Consider the following 16182-nt stretch of genomic DNA (forward strand, 5'->3'; position numbering starts at 1 on the left):
ACCTCCTTTAGTTTTCTCCATAACTGGAAGTACTTGATTATAGAATAAGTCTTAAAGTGCACTTAAATTCAGCATTTCATTCATTCATTCATTCATTCCTAGTACATATTTACCTTTCAAGATAGTACCAAATTCATGACATTGTCAGACCCTTAAAACTGATCCTTAAAGCCACCCATACTTCCGAATGTGCGCATGCGTACATCTCAGTCTGTCAGACCAGCAGTCAGTAAACATGGCTGGTGTTGGATTCCAGCGATGGGCCAGAGCCCTCGCTAAGGGAAAAGGTTCTGGCATTTCAGCCCTTTTGTCGGGATGTAGAGCAGGTCGGTTGTGTTTTAGTCTAGAGTCCATTTTTGTTATAGATTACTATAAATATATTTGCCAGAATCCAAATGTTGGAGCTTCTCATGGACGTAACCTTGAAATGCTAACTTAAAATTGCTAAGCGGTATTTTGAAAGAGAGCGCAGGCGTTCATAGCAACACGGATGCTGTTGTGGTGTGGATTGTTTCATTAACAAATTAATATATTGGTATTTCAGCCTCTGGTGGGACAAAAGACAGTCTACCTGGTCCATACCCGAGGACTCCAGAGGAGAGAGCTGCAGCAGCAAAGAAATACAATTTGAGGGTTGAGGACTATGAAGCATATCCCGACAATGGCGAGGGGTGAGTTTTATCCCTACAACTCTGCTCGTCATAACAGTTTAAAACGTAGTCATACTATCGTTTGTTTCTAATGTAGATGTAAGATGTGCATTGTGGTCATACTTACCACAATACATTTACTGTCTGCTGTGTCAATCATCAGAAAAACGTGAATAACTTTATGCCATCATTTTGTGTCTATAGCTTCGGTGACTATCCAAAACTAACAGATAGGTCTCAGCATGAGAGAGACCCCTGGTACCAGTGGGACCACCCTGACCTGAGGAGGAACTGGGGAGAGCCAGTAAGACCATGATGACATTGTTGGCTATAAATTGATAGGGCTGTTTTCTGCTTGGTGAATTATGCTTAGGCTGTGTGAAAACAAACACACACTTTGTGGAAAAAGTGTGTGTTTGTGTGTTCATTTCCAAAAACAAAATCATTTTTAAAAAGTGTTTTTAAAAACTAAAATGGATTATGCACATCTTCTCTAGTTCACATTTCATCCACCAGTTTGTGGCTGTTCCATATTTCAAAACAGTGTTTGCCTTTTAATCTAACATTGATAACATTTATTCTTCCATTACAAATACCATTTACAACATATCACAAAAGTGTCCTCATACAACTTTCTATATACAAAAAATAATAATAATCTCAATGAGAGAGATGTGTCTAATCCAACAGTCTGTCCTAAGACCACGTTTGATCCCACATATATCTTTTTTTAAAAGAATTATTTGGTAAACAACTGATGTGTTTGCTTTCCACCTCAGCAAACTATTTTTGTATTGTTTCTGCATCTAAATGTTATAGAAAAAAAACATCTTCACCTTCATAATTGAACTATCAAAATGTATTTGTTTATCTAAGCTCACATATTCATCTATTTATACCCAAATTTTCTGGCACTGAGGATCTTAAGGAATGGGTTTTAGTTTTAATTTATTGTTAAACCATCTTCAAATTAAATCCCCCTCCTGGAGTTACTGAATAATGTTGTATTGATTAAATAAAATATATGGTTTCAGGTTCTTATTGGGTGTCATAGCCTGGTATTGTCCTTAAAAAATATATGCAATTACAATATAATATACTAAACTTTGTGTATTACTTCAGCAGTGTAGGAACATTTTTACTTTACATACATACATACATAAATGACTAAAGGAGTTGTTACAGCACTTTGAATTTGCTCATGAAATTTATTTTTAACCGTTCTCTGTTTTTAGATGCACTGGCATTTTGACATGTTCATCAGGAACCGTGTGGATACATCTCCCAGCCCTGTGCAGTGGTCCACAATGTGCAAACAACTGCTTGGTTTCATTGGGTTCATGTTGTTTATGTTCTATGTTGGAGAGAAGTTTCCAGCCTACCAACCTGCTGTAAGTACATACTGTTGTACAAATATTTATTCTTTCAAATTTAAAGGCACATGGGGCAAATCACAGGTTCACATCTGTATAAAATCCCAGAGTTGGGCGGTGTTAATGCAAGAAGCAGAAAGTTGTCTTTTCTGATGATTTGAAAAGTTTTAAAAGGATATATGGATTGTTTTGAGGAACAACTGGCCGAGGCAGTAAGAAGTGCAAAAATCTCTGTAACACACGTAATGCATGTAGTCAGACCCTGGCGGGCACAAACTCCTGCCTAGTGATGCACTGTGGACTTGGCTTCTCTTGAAGTATGAAATGTCCTAGCCAGAGTTTAATTTGTTCTTGTTTGTGAAACCTATTAAAACACTTAATCTTTTCTATTCTTGCAGAGTATGTTTAGGCCTTTAACTCATGGTTTTATGTTAGCATAATATGAAAATAGAAAGCAGTTTTGTTTTTGTAAGGTATTGAAAATTACCTTCTTGTGTCATACCATCTAAGCAGAAAATGCTTTCTTTATTTATAAATAGTTCTTTAGTTATTTTAAAATATGCACATTTTCATTCATTGATTTTGTTTCCTTTTAGGCTCCAAAGCAGTATCCCTTCAATGACCTGTACTTGGAAAAGGGCGGCGATCCTGATAAACAGCCAGAGGAAATAAAACATTATGAAATCTAATGTCCAAAATACAGTTCTACTTATGTATATATTTCTGTCAAGAATAAAGACTAATGTTAACAGTTAAACATTTTGTCTACTGGGTTGTTATTTCTTTATGTGAAAATAAAGGTAATTTTGCATCCCCTACTTGGCTCTTTATTAATTTGCGTTTTCCGGATTCTTGATTGTAGGCAATTTTGCATGTTCTTAGCTGGGTGCCATTGAGGTTACAGGCCACTACGAAATTAAAACTGTCCACGTCGGCCACCGTAGTGTAGTGACAACACAGCACAGCACTTTGGTCTGAGTAGCTAGTCTGGCTGATAAGTAGTTCCGAGCCTTGTAGGCATATACGGCTAATTGGTGATACAGACATTTGAAGTAAGTTACTTTTAAAAGTAAAAGTGCAATTTCATTTGCGTGTTTAAATGAACCTTATTGATAGTAATTTTCCCTAAAACTGCAACATAGTAATGGGGTGGTGGCTATAAACTAGCTCGCTAGCATCGGCTACGGATATTCGCTGGATTTAAACTGTTAAGCTTTGACCGATAAACTCGTGTTTCTTTGTGGTGTCACATGCGATATATTAATTATGCCGTGAAGTTGAACGTGATGATGAATCGAAACATGTTTTTTTTTTATTTTCTATCTTTGTCAGTAAGTGACACGGGCTTACGCTACGGCCGTAAAACATGTTTACGAAATGCTAAAGAAAGCTAAGTACATGTCAGATTAGCTGGGTTTGGATTCATTCATAAACGGTTTGGTGAGATTTTGTTATCGATAACATCACAGGCAAGCACATTTTTTTCTAAAAGATGTTATTAATTCATAATGTTGATGTAACAAACATTTAGTCAAGCTAGCTGAATGTGAGAACAGTATTTAAGGTGGTAAAACTGCAGGTAATAGTCGGAAACTGTTCCCTATAATAGTACCATTGTTGAACGTGGTTTAAAGGTAAGAAAGTAGAAATGCAAGTGTTTGACATTGATTAAGTAGCACTCGTTCATCTGTCCAGGATTTCAAACTTGAACAACTTTAGAGGAAGATGAGGCTAAAGGAAATTCAGAGGACAGCCCACCAGGCGTGGAGTCCTGCTGGGCACCATCCTATCTATCTGGCCTTAGGAACATCAGCACAACAGCTTGATGCCTCTTTCAACACCACAGCTGCTCTAGAAATATTTGAGATGGATTTTGCAGACCCTTCACTGGACATGCAGCTCAAAGGATCGTTACCCACTACAAACCGGTAATTTATCAAGTTTATCATTTGAAACATTTAATAGCAGGATTTTCCACAGTCTGCATCAGCCACCATGAAGAAGTGACAAGTCGCTGTAGTGTTTGGATGTAATGCTTTGCTCTCCAGTAAACACACATGAGTTGAACACATTATAAATCATGTAACATGTTCAGTTTTTGTGTAGAAGCATTCAAATCTGATTTCTATTTTGCTTCCTTTTTATGATAGCAGTTTCTTTCATAAAGAAATTGTTTGATTATTTTAGCATTTGTAGTAGTAGTAACACTGTAACTTGTTATGCCTGTCATATTCCATAGGTTGCACAGTGTTGTGTGGGTAAATTTTGGAATGGGAGCTGATGGTACTGGAGGGAGACTCGTTGGTGGGAGCGAAAATGGCACATTGACTGTTTACAACCCCGAGGCCATAATGAGTTCTGGAGCAGAAGCAGTTGTAGGACAGTCTGACAAACATACAGGACCTGTTCGAGCACTAGATTTTAACCCTTTCCAGGTAAATGTGTAAGGGTAATCTCAGTTATTAGAGATACATGCAGAGGTACATATTAAGTTCCTGACTTGTCTGATTTGTTGTCTTTGTCAGAGTAATCTTCTTGCATCAGGAGCAAATGATTCAGAGATATACATCTGGGACCTAAACAACTTCAGCAGTCCAATGACACCAGGAGCAAAAACACAGGTGAAATATATTGGGGTTGTATGAAAGTCACAAGTGGTTGTCACGGTGTGTAGATCTTGTTTTAATCTCAGTTTTTACACTGTAGAGTTAAAACATACAATTGAAACAACAATCCTTTAAATGGCAGCTTTTCCTTTCTGTCTTCCTATTTGTAGTATGATATGTATGAGCTAATAATGAAACCACATGAAAGTTTTGCATGTGGTTTCCATTTTTCTTGGTGGTGTATGCATTTGCCCTTAGAGAATATAGTTGTTAGTGTCCTGTCACATGAACTAAAATTATCATTTTCCAAGAAAGCCATTAAAAAGTTCACAAAAATACTTGGAAAGCCAACATAATATCAGGATCCCCCATCATTTTCAGTCGTTTTTTCTCAGTGTTATTTTCAATGTGTACCAACAGTGTTTGCATAAAATTTTCGCTTGATAATCGGGGATCTAGTTTTCTTAGACCCACAATTAGATTTGTTTGTGTTGACTTAACAGCATTTGTTTCTTGTTTCAGCCTGCTGAAGACATCAGTGTTGTGTCCTGGAACAGGCAGGTTCAACACATCTTGGCCTCTGCTAACCCCAGTGGGAAAGCAGTTGTGTGGGACCTGAGAAAGAATGAACCCATTATAAAGATCAGTGATCACAGCAACAGGGTTGGTGGCATTTATACAAATCCAGATTTACCTTATGTCAAAGCATTGAAAATCTGTCTTTTGGAAAGCTGTCAAAGAGTCTCTTCTGCCACAAAGTTTATCTATGGAGATTATTGTATAATAGAATAGAATAGAATAGAATAGAATAGAATACATGTGTTTATGTAATGCAAGTGCAAGGCAAGCAGATTACAAAGGACATCTCTTTTATCCTACTGAGACTTTTCAAACATCACAGTGTTTTTGTGCCCCAATAGATTTGTTCATTGTACTGTACTGATAAGGAATTAAATAATTTTCATTAGCCATCCTTCTCTAAATAATTTACATCGGCAGGCCCTTAACAAACAGATGTTGAAGTATCACTTGTTGAACATGTCTAAAATAGTAAATAAAACGGCGTACAAATAATTGTGATTCTTGCCAAAACTTACCTTGGCCTAACCCTCCTGTTATCTTGGATTGTTTTGGGAATATAAATACAGTAGTTAAGGAAAATTAAAGGAGATTTGTATCTTTTCACCCATTTAAGATCAGGAAACAGTAAAACTGTTAACCAGGATGTTGAACCCTCTAGAAAAATGGTTTTAAGTTTAATCTGTTATATTCACTCAGATGCACTGCTCAGCAATGCTCTGGCACCCTGATGTGGCCACTCAATTGGTGTTGGCCTCTGAAGATGACCGACTGCCAGTCATCCAGATGTGGGACCTCCGCTTTGCCACATCACCTCTTAAAGTTCTTGAGAACCACACAAGGTCAGGTTTGAACTATTTACTCGCTTTGCTTATTAAGTTGTTTTTAATTTTTCAAAATATCCTGAATGTGACCTTTGTTGCTGTTGTACAGGGGGATTCTGTCCATATCCTGGAGCCAGGCGGACTCTGAGCTCCTGCTGAGCAGTGCTAAAGACAACAGGATTCTCTGCTGGAATCCCAACACTGGAGAGGTATGTGCCATTGGTGCATCTATCATCCCTGAATAATCAATTCATGGAATTATTACCCATGATGAATCCGTGGATCTTCACCAGCATGTTTTTCCTTTATTGTAGGTCATTTATGAGCTTCCAACAACAAACCAGTGGTGTTTTGATGTCCAGTGGTGTCCAAGGAATCCAGCTTTACTTTCAACAGCATCTTTTGATGGAAGAATCACAGTTTACTCTGTGATGGGAGGAAGCTTGAAGGCTCAGCAGCAAAGCACAGCTAATAAGGCAAATACTTCACTGTTTATTTAATTATTTGTTGTTTTTTTATTTTATTTAATCAAAAACCTTGTGCAAAAATTGCAGCACCATCAGTGTCTCCACAAGATGGCGTTGCTGCGAAGACAATGACACTGAATGACCGTGAAAAAATGATAACATTGAGTCTAAAAGAGGGTTAAAATTATTTCTAGAGTTTTAATTTAATTGCCTGAAGCTTTGCTTCGCTTAGCTTATTTCATCCTTTAATAGTCTGTTGATATGGAAATATCCATTACAATTTATACTATTCAAGTTCACATATGAACAGGTCTTGCCAAAGTGACCACCAATCCAAAGGTACTGAGAATATTATTCTAAAAGTAATAAAAAAATAAAAAGCAAATACTTATATTTGGGAATACTCTTCTACTTTGCCTAATCTTTTAAAATATTAGCAAAAGAGCTGCTGGTAATTTTCTTCCCACCTATTTATTTTTTCAGCTCTTGCCCAAAGAATTGATTTTGTTTTAACATTTTACCGCGTTTGTTCTTTTATGTTTTTTCTGAAATAGATATCCTCTTCATTTGATGCAATGGATCCCTTTGGTACAGGGCAAGTGTTGCCTCCTCTGCAAGTTCCTCAGCCTAATGTACAGGACACTATAGTTCCTCCCTTAAAGAAGCCACCAAAGTGGGTACGCAGACCAGTGGGAGCTTCTTTTGCTGTAAGTGTGACATCAGAATATTTAAAGGCATGCTATTGTACAAGGTGTTCTCTTTGTTTGTCACCGCTCTGAATCCACCTCCTTTTTCTATGCACAGTTTGGTGGAAAGTTGATAACCTTTGAGAATCCCAAGCTTCCTCCAGTGCAAAGCCCCCAGCCTGTCCCCAGGCAAGTGTTTGTGAGCCAGGTTACCACGGAGACTGAGTTCCTGCAGCGCTCCAGGGAACTTCAAGCAACACTGCAATCGGGTTCCTTCAACAACTACTGCCAGGCCAAGATTCAGAACGCCAAGTCAGACGCTGAACAAGACATATGGAAGTTCCTCCTGGTAGGCATTCCTGATTAAATCTGTCAGCCAGTGTGGTTTAGCATTTTACATTAAGTCGTTTGTTTGTGTTTACAGGTTAATTTTGAGGATGAAGCCCGCATTAAATTCCTAAACCTTTTGGGTTTCAGCAAAGATGAACTGGAGAGAAAGGTAGTCTATCTCATAGTTTGATCTAAGGCTGGTCTGAAATTTATCCTATATCCAACATGCTGTCCCTTGGGGTCATATTATGCATTTTAACAGCAAAATATTTCTGTATTCAGATTTCAAAATGCCTGGGGAAGAATTGTCAACCCAATGGACATGGAGTTGATGCCAAAGATCTTGCAGAGAAGATGCAGCGCCTCTCCACTGAGGTCAGCAGTAGTTCTGCAAATATAATGTCTGTTTTTCAGCTGTATAGCTCCTGTTTTCTGTAAAATATTTTTTTGTTTTCAGAGGTGTAATGAAGCATCAGCTGACGCTCAGGCATCAGGTACTGTTTCCCCAGCAGATTTCTTCAGTCAAACCCCAAAGGAAACTTCTAACTTCCAGATCCCTGTATCATGTGGTAAAACCCTCTTCTACACATACAATGTCATATTATGTGTTAGGTGAAGATATGTTGATACTGACCATGTCATTCATATGCAGACACTGATGGTCTGATAAGCCAGGCGCTGCTGGTTGGTAACTTTGAGGGAGCTGTGGATCTGTGCCTGAATGATGGTCGTTATGCTGAAGCCATCTTGCTGTCCATCAGCGGAGGAGAAGAACTGCTCAAAAAAACTCAGCAGAAATACCTTAGCAAGCAAAAGAACAACATATCAATGGTAAGAGTATGTTTCATTGTGGCTTAGTTTGGTGGAAATATCATGTTTAATATGTGTTTAATAAGGTAACTAATGCGTTTCTTGCTATAGCTTATATCATCAGTTGTCACCCAGAACTGGAGGGACATTGTGCAAAGCTGTGAGTTGGACAATTGGAAGGAAGCTCTCGCTGCTTTGCTGACTTATGCTCACCCTGAAGACTTTGCTTGTTTGTGCGGTAAGTTACAGTGTAGTAGCATATAGATCATGTTGTGACTTGTGTTGCTTCTGGGAGAATTGTACAGTTTTACTCCTTGCTCTAATCTTAGCCTTCATTCTGTCTTTAACATTATGATATCTTTCAAATTGCCTACTTAGATACCTTGGGAAGCAGGTTGGAGAGTGAGGGCACAGAGAAAAGCTGTCTGCAGGCCTGCTTGTGTTATATCTGCTCTGGAAACATTGAGAAGCTGGTGGAGTGCTGGGCCTTACACAGAGACTGCTCGTCCCCTCTTGGTTTAGAGGTATAATCTTATCTTGGGTATAAATGTAGAGTTTACTCTTAGGCACCTAATGAAATTATTAGCAAACTCTTCTAATAATGAATTAAATTAAATGTAAAATAACAGTTGTGAGAGAAGATTCTTCATTTCACTTGACAATTATGTGTGAAGGATCTCACTCCAATGAAATGATAAGAAATTACCGGTTTGCTTCTTTCTAGAGGAAAACAGTCTTATGTATCTGGAGAAGCAACTTGACAACACCCTGCAGAAGAGGAATTTCTATTGTTTGGTAACATGTATCTGCTCGTTGCAGGATCTGGTTGAAAAAGTAATGATGCTGCGAAAATCAATCGAACGCCTCCGAAACAGCGAGGTGGCAATCCAGAGCCCCATCCTGGCTGAGAAGCTGACCTGCTATGCCGGCATACTGGCTGCAGAGGGTAGCTTGGCCACTGCCATGGCCTACTTGCCAGAGAACTCAGACCAAGTGAGGGTCCTTTTTTTAATCCCCCCCCCCCCTTCTATTTTTCTGGCTTGTAATAACCACATTTGGGTTTTTGCACCATTTTGTCTCCTCAGTCTGGCATCATGATGCTGAGAAACAGGCTGTTCCATGCTCAGGGAGAGGCTGCTGTCCAACAGCCTCCAAACTCACTCAGCAGAGTTGGTGTGCCCACAGCAAAACCCGCTCCTGCTGCTCAGACTCCTCCTACTCCCAAAGCACAAATAATGGTAAAAGATATATTAGTGACACAAGAAATTGTCAAAAAATTTAGCAATTTTTTTTAAAATACTCATGAATTTGTCTTTTCATTTAATTTAAAAAAAAGACAATTGGGTTTTTATTAATGTAGTTGGGTTTTTTTTTCCCCAAATTTAGAGTCAGTACCAGCCATCTGCTCCATCCCAAGTGGCTGCACAACAGCAGCCTCCTCTGCCATCGGCATTTACTCCTCAAGCTTCTCCACCCAACCCAGGGCCTGGTCTGCCACCCTCGTCTCATGTCCTGCCGCCCACTGTGACCCGCCCTGCCATAAGACCTTCCTATCCTCAACATCCTTCTACAACTCCAGGTTCAACCATTTGCGTAACACTTATACATTTTATTTATGCCTTATTAAGTTTGATAAAATGTTTTTTATTTATTTATTTTTCCAGGTTTCACATCTCATCAGCCATTCCAGCCTCAGCCTTTGTCCACTGGTGGACCTTTCCCTCCTCCGGGTCCTTCTGTCCCAGCTGCCAGCTTATCAGGACCTCAACTACCACCTTCATCAACTCCTGGAGGCCTACCCCCCATGCCCAGCCCTGGGGTGCCACCGACAAGCTTCATGCCATCTACCTCTTTACCCTCGAGCCTCATGGCACCCATCTCCCAACCAGGAGCCCCAGTTCCCATGTACCCAGGGGGTCCTCACAACCAGGGACTGACACCACCCATGGCATCTGGTCCCTATACTCCTCTTGGATCTGGGTATCCCCAGGGAGGTCCTGGAGCTCCTGGAGTAAAGCCTTTCCCAGCACCTGTTGTGGCTCCACCTCCCACAGGTATGAGCTGTGTGGATTGTAGTATAGTCCTAATGTCAGCTGCATTAATATGGTTCCTTTTCACATTACTGCCCAAGTATTTCAAGATAAAAAACATCACATCATTTCTGCTGCTGACAGGAATCTCTTTATTTCTAAAGTATTTAGCTGTCACTCCTTTTTTCACTTGCAGGATTCTTTCCTTGGCTGAATACCCAGGGTGATCATCAAGGTGACAGACAGGGTTAGGGTTTGATAGGCGCATGGAATCATTGACAGAAAAAAACAATGCAATGCAGTGCAATATCCCTTAATTATCCTCTGAATTAAGAATTTGTACATTTTGTAAGACATTTCTTTGCTGCTTTTTTGGTTTGTTGGTTGTTGCTTGTGCTGCCCTAAGCTTGAATGAAATGTAGACTTAAGTGTTGGTTTAAGTTTATTTTAGCCTTTAATATTTTTAAAGCAATTTCAGTGTAAGGCTTTCAGTGATTCCATACAAATGCACGTAACATGCTAAACTGAGGCTTAAGTAGGGCATTTTACAGCATTTGCAGCTGTTTGCGGATCTGTATGGTTTGTGACGCTTGTAAGTGTTCACCATCAGGATACTGTTCCTTTTAGGTGAAAAATAGGGTGCTGCCTGAATATTTTGCCATGTTTTCTTTTTCAGTTTTGCATAAACTGCTAGATCATGTGTGGCTTAATGATGTGTTTTTACTTGCAGTGTTTGGCCGTGTAGAGTAACCTTGGCTCAAAGTTAGTAGATTTCACCATGGTAGCAAGTGAGCTCCAACTTACCGGGTTCAGACCTTGTCCACACTTGACCTTGCACACACATACTGGACAAAAGCAGAAAATTATCTGGTGTGGGATTTTGTTCAACATATGCAGTGTAGCAATCAGTGTTTTGTTTACAGCACAATAAAGATTGCTAGCTAGGCTGCTGTCTTTTCTGTCATGAAATGGTTTATTGGCCTGACATCCATACTATGTGAAAAATATTTTGACATAGCATCCATGTCAAGATTGGATGGCAGAACAAAGGGAAAATCAGCAAGCATGCGCACTTGTTATGACTTGTTTAATCTGTTCACTAATGGGCTTATTACTCCATGTTCAAGCCTTTGTAACTAGAATGCACACAGATTGTGATCCACCAAATAGAGACATTTATTTCCTCACACAGAGCTCCACCAGGGCTACAATGTGTGTGTGTGTACTTGTGTGAAAGCTGCTTCATACTGGCAATCTTTGGCTGTGTGTGTGTCCAGTAAAGGAATAAATGCTGTTATCTTCTTTAAATATTCAATCTTGTCTTGATTTAGGACCTCAAGAAGGTTGGAATGACCCACCAACAGTACGAGGTGGACCCAGAAAGAAGAAGGTATTTTGTTGTTTTTCATGTTCACTCTTTTTGGTCTTGCAGTTTTTGTCTTTTCTTTTTTTCTTTCAACCTTTCAAACATCCAGAAATTCAGCCTTTGATTTTTTTTATTTCTATAGCTCGTAATAAATCAATTAATAATGCATATTTTCTTTATTGCTAAGAGGGGGATTTGTCTCTGCACTAATTAGGTGAATTTTTATTAGATGAAGGTAGATGTTTTGAAAAAAAATTAGCAAAAGTGGCCTAAAAGATTAATGTACTTTTATTAATACACAATATCTAAGCTATTTTACTGATTTTAAATCATTTAATCATGTTTAATTTTTGTATGTGTGCAGTATCCTGATAATTACACGCCACCAGCCCCCATCACAGCTCCTGTCATGGGTTTCCCAGTAGAGGCTCCACAGCCCCATGACCACACCCAAGTCCCCCCTGGAGCCCCTCAGGAGCCCAGCGTACAGGTTTGTGTCTTAACAAGAAGCTATCTTCTGAATTCTCAACAGTAATCGTTAGGTGAGAATGTCACCACTTATTATTTATCTAATTGTGTTGTTCAGCTACTCCAGCAGTTGCCAGCAGAGAGGGTGGAGCAAAAAGAAATCCCAGCTGAGCACATGATCCTCAAAACCACCTTTGATAGCCTGGTGCAGCGCTGCCAGCTTGCAGCAGGAGACCCGGTAAGACTCAGCATGTGGGCGCATACCTGTTTCATTTTACTGTTGTAATAAACCCTGCACCACATGGATGGATGGCGTTTTTCACTGGCTATAAATAAACTAAACTGTTTATTTTTCAGCAAACAAAAAGGAAGCTTGATGATGCAGGAAAACGTTTGGGACACCTGTATGATAAGCTGAGAGAGCAGTCGGTAAGATCTTTTTTTTTTTTGTTTGTTTGTTTTTTTTTTTTATTTTAGCAAAAGAAATAAAAAAAAAATCCATTCTTTTACATTTTAGGTCTTTGAATGAACCTCTTTAAGAACTAAAAATTCTGTAAAGTATAACCACCAAGTATTTTCTCCTGAGTTCATCCAAATCACAAGCACACAATCATAGCTTGTTTATGCATGTAATGTTGCTGAATCTAGACCTGACCAAAGGTGTTGTCATACCTGAGCATTTTTAGAAGAATATGCGGACAGTTTGATCTGGGCCTTTTCCACAGTTGCGCAACTCACAAAAAGTTAAGGACATTCATCTTTTGGGTGAAATTGACAGAAAATGTAAAATGTTTATGCTACTCTGATTTTATATCATGGACGTGGGACATTTTAAGTAGAATCATTCTATGGTAATTCCTTTATCTCACAAAATGTAATGAAACAGAAGCTAATAATAACAGTGGTGGGCATACCAGAATATGAAAGGTCAGTTGATTTGATGTCAAATGAGCAGTATGATGAAGAAGATTGTCTAAATACAATCTGTAATTGAACCAAAACATTTAGTCATTGATTCATGGCCTGCTTTGTTTCCAAATGGGAAAAAGTAAAGACTAAGACCACTTAAATTAGTCACATTCCTCAGATGCTGATGAAAATTTTTAACTTTTGTACTGGACTTGAGTCTGACATAGTGGGAAGTAGACCTGTTTCACTCATTTGTTGACTAGTTTAGTAAGTTGTCTGAGCCAGCACATCAACTGCCATTCTTTGAGATGATCAATATGTCCTCAGAGAGAGGACGTAAACTAGTAAAAGTTTACCATGTTCTTTTCATGTTTGTAGTACTTGAAACGTGGTGTTTCAAGCCATATGGTAGCAACTCCTACCAGAGCCCCAGACAGCAGCTCAAACTCTCACATTGCTGAAGAACTGTCTTTTACACATTTGTATGGAGTATGTTTTGGGTCTTGAATATTACTGACAACCTAAATTCATCTTTGTTGCTATTTATGTGAGAAGTAATTCTTGTTTTTTGACTTGCTAAAATTGATTAATTCATGCAGAATAGAGAAGCATCAATTCATTAAGTGATGCTTTAGCATAATGATTTTAATCAATTTAACATTACTGTTAACAGATGTCATTTAATGATTTTACTCTCCTGCTTTTGTTTTAGCTCTCTCACAACATCCTGAATGGGCTCCATGAGATCAGTCGCTGTGTGGCGAGCCAGAACTACCAGCGAGGCCTAGAGGTCCACACTCAGGTGGTCAGCAGCAGCAACTTCAGCGAGATCTCTGCCTTCATGCCCATCCTCAAAGTGGTCATGACCATTGCCAACAAGCTGGGCGTCTAATGCCCCAAAGACACCGACTACTCTTCAGTGTTATCATATTGTTATATATGTATTTATTTCTTTCTCTTTTTTGACCTGATGTGTCGGTGGTGAGAATAATGGCTGATAAGATTACAGATTGCTGTTCTCATCATTCCATTTATGCTCCCTACCAGCGGTTGTGACAAATTTGGGACGTGAGGTGGATTTTTGTAGAGATTTATCAATGTTGCTGTGATAATTTTACAAAAAGATGAATGTATTCTGAAAGTTGTGATTCAGTGTAAATTCAGTGGTTGCCAGTGGTTTGACATGAGACCGTTGTCTTAAAAATAGGTGCATTTTCATTGTCCACCTTTACAGCATACTACAGTGCTTACTTTTCTTCTCTCTCCAGCAGTTGTACAAAACATTTTCATTACACACATACATTGCTCCAGCTGCAGAAACAAAACGTCCAGAAAACCCATCTCCAAAAATCATGAAAATAAAATCTGTGTTGCCCTTACCATCCACGCTGTTAGCGTACTTTGTATGAGGGAGAATCAAACTGAAGCCTTCTATTTATCAAATGTATACGATTTAATAAATACCATCAAGAGCAAGTTATAAACACTGTAATTGAAGCTCTGATTGTTCTCTAATCCTGCTGTGATCAATTTTGTCCAGTGAATTGTGTCATGGGGGTTTTTGGGCCAAAGCACTCCAGAAGAATGTCAAACTGTGATTGTCTAGTTATTTTTCTTTAACTTTGTGCAAACATACCCTTGAAATTGTATCTCTAGATAGCTTGTATAAATTACTGCCTTTTTTTTCATTCTCACTGCTGAATTCACACAGCAGCTTGTAAATCTAAATTTAAAAACAAGAGTTTCTGGTAAACTTGAAATGAGTTAACATCCTTCCTGCACTCTTTCAATAAGTTAATCTCTCTGTACCATAAGCTCTTACTTCCCGCCCCCTTCAGTTAACATTGTACCCTTTTATAACTTAAGATAACTTTTTGTTTCTTGCCATACTTGGACTAGACTAGATAATATAATGATTTAGGATTTCCGTAGCTGCACAAAAAGCTGGATTGTTTGGTGTGTCGTGGCAGCAGAAGGCAAGAAAGTGCCTCAGTGTGCCTGTTTTTTGGTTGCACAGATATTTATACAAGCCATGTTGCTTACTTTACTCATTTCGGTATCTTTTTCAAATAAAGTTTCACTTAAAAGTTTTGAACTCTTTTGTCAGTAATTGAGCAACTGATGCCGCCAACAACTACAAGGTACTGTTCAGGAAGAATTAAAAAAAATTGATGTAAATGACTCAGTCTTCTATGTTATTAGCTTTAGTTGTGTTGTACTGGTGGATTTGGTAGTTGCAAATGCTGAATTGGTGACTTGGTGAAGCAGAGAACCATAATCCTTTTATTTAAGATATGCACAATTTTGTAGATAAATTCATTGTGTTGCTGGGGTGATAAATCCTTCAGAAACTTCTACTAATGATTTCTATAAATGTATAGAGAATTAAGTAGGACAAACATTTCTAATTAAATAGAAATGTACATATTCCAGTACATTTTGTGAAATGTGCTCACAAGCGTAAGGCATGTGCTCATTAGGTGTATTAAAATGGTACTAGAAATGTCAAAGATGGGATTAAATTAACTAAATAATTTATTGTCAAGTACATTGAGCATCATAAATATGTACCTTTATTTATTCATAATTAAATAAACGTGAACAAATGTCATTTCAGATGTAAACCAGCCAAAATTACATAACAGCACTCAGATTTTTGCAGACATATTGTGATTTACTTGTCAAACATATCTTTCAAATAGAAATTAGAGAGCTCTATATTTAACATGAAATTGGCATACATTGTTTAACTTTTTTGTATGGTGCTAAACAACTGTAATTTCCTAAAGCGAGCTCACACGCCTCTCACTCAAGCTGTGTTTCCATTTTCCGACACTCAACAGAAGCACGTGAATGTACCGCAGTCAGTCTATTTCTTGAGACAGAAAACGTGGCCAGTCATCATTTTAATGTAATTACTCAGTAACCCTGCAGCTATGAAATGTCAGTAATAAATTTCAAGCAGGCGCAGGTGGTTTATGCGATCTTCTTCCATTGGACGAAGAAGAATCAGAAGTCAGGACCTCGCTGCTGATTGGCTGATTTAAGTCAGACGCCTTGACCTCCGAGGCATGAATGTTTTAG

The 16182-nt window shown here is 38.6% G+C and overlaps 2 protein-coding genes across 2 annotated transcripts; both read left to right on the plus strand.

Moving 5' to 3' along the window:
• The first annotated feature begins 190 nt into the window (after nt 1-190).
• ndufb8 (NADH:ubiquinone oxidoreductase subunit B8) lies at nt 191-2839 on the plus strand. The gene is made up of 5 exons (XM_041973849.1): nt 191-326; nt 545-671; nt 855-954; nt 1886-2041; nt 2620-2839. Exons 1-5 carry the CDS (start codon nt 236-238, stop codon nt 2710-2712), a joined length of 567 nt encoding a protein of 188 aa, XP_041829783.1. The 5' UTR covers nt 191-235; the 3' UTR covers nt 2713-2839.
• An 81-nt stretch (nt 2840-2920) lies between these two features.
• Nucleotides 2921-15188, plus strand: sec31b (SEC31 homolog B, COPII coat complex component). Its single transcript, XM_041973847.1, has 25 exons — nt 2921-3075; nt 3719-3951; nt 4263-4458; nt 4549-4644; nt 5152-5292; nt 5908-6050; nt 6142-6241; nt 6347-6508; nt 7054-7206; nt 7304-7534; nt 7610-7684; nt 7798-7890; nt 7973-8084; nt 8168-8346; nt 8437-8563; nt 8704-8849; nt 9145-9318; nt 9411-9563; nt 9712-9904; nt 9990-10379; nt 11687-11745; nt 12086-12211; nt 12308-12427; nt 12547-12618; nt 13811-15188. Exons 2-25 carry the CDS (start codon nt 3749-3751, stop codon nt 13988-13990), a joined length of 3624 nt encoding a protein of 1207 aa, XP_041829781.1. The 5' UTR covers nt 2921-3075; nt 3719-3748; the 3' UTR covers nt 13991-15188.
• Nucleotides 15189-16182: the final 994 nt, after the last annotated feature.

The sequence above is a fragment of the Melanotaenia boesemani genome, chromosome 21, assembly GCF_017639745.1.
Source record: "Melanotaenia boesemani isolate fMelBoe1 chromosome 21, fMelBoe1.pri, whole genome shotgun sequence".
In the NCBI taxonomy this organism is placed as follows: domain Eukaryota; kingdom Metazoa; phylum Chordata; class Actinopteri; order Atheriniformes; family Melanotaeniidae; genus Melanotaenia; species Melanotaenia boesemani.

What these genes read in the sequence shown, in the direction of transcription:
- ndufb8 (XM_041973849.1), top strand. Translation starts at nt 236, where the DNA reads ATGGCTGGTGTTGGATTCCAGCGATGGGCCAGAGCCCTCGCTAAGGGA. An exon ending in TTTGTCGGGATGTAGAGCAG is followed by an intron (nt 327 to 544) that starts GTCGGTTGTGTT and finishes TTGGTATTTCAG; the next exon opens with CCTCTGGTGGGACAAAAGAC. An exon ending in TATCCCGACAATGGCGAGGG is followed by an intron (nt 672 to 854) that starts GTGAGTTTTATC and finishes TTGTGTCTATAG; the next exon opens with CTTCGGTGACTATCCAAAAC.
- sec31b (XM_041973847.1), top strand. Translation starts at nt 3,749, where the DNA reads ATGAGGCTAAAGGAAATTCAGAGGACAGCCCACCAGGCGTGGAGTCCT. An exon ending in CACCAGGAGCAAAAACACAG is followed by an intron (nt 4,645 to 5,151) that starts GTGAAATATATT and finishes TTCTTGTTTCAG; the next exon opens with CCTGCTGAAGACATCAGTGT. An exon ending in TGTGGCTCCACCTCCCACAG is followed by an intron (nt 10,380 to 11,686) that starts GTATGAGCTGTG and finishes GTCTTGATTTAG; the next exon opens with GACCTCAAGAAGGTTGGAAT.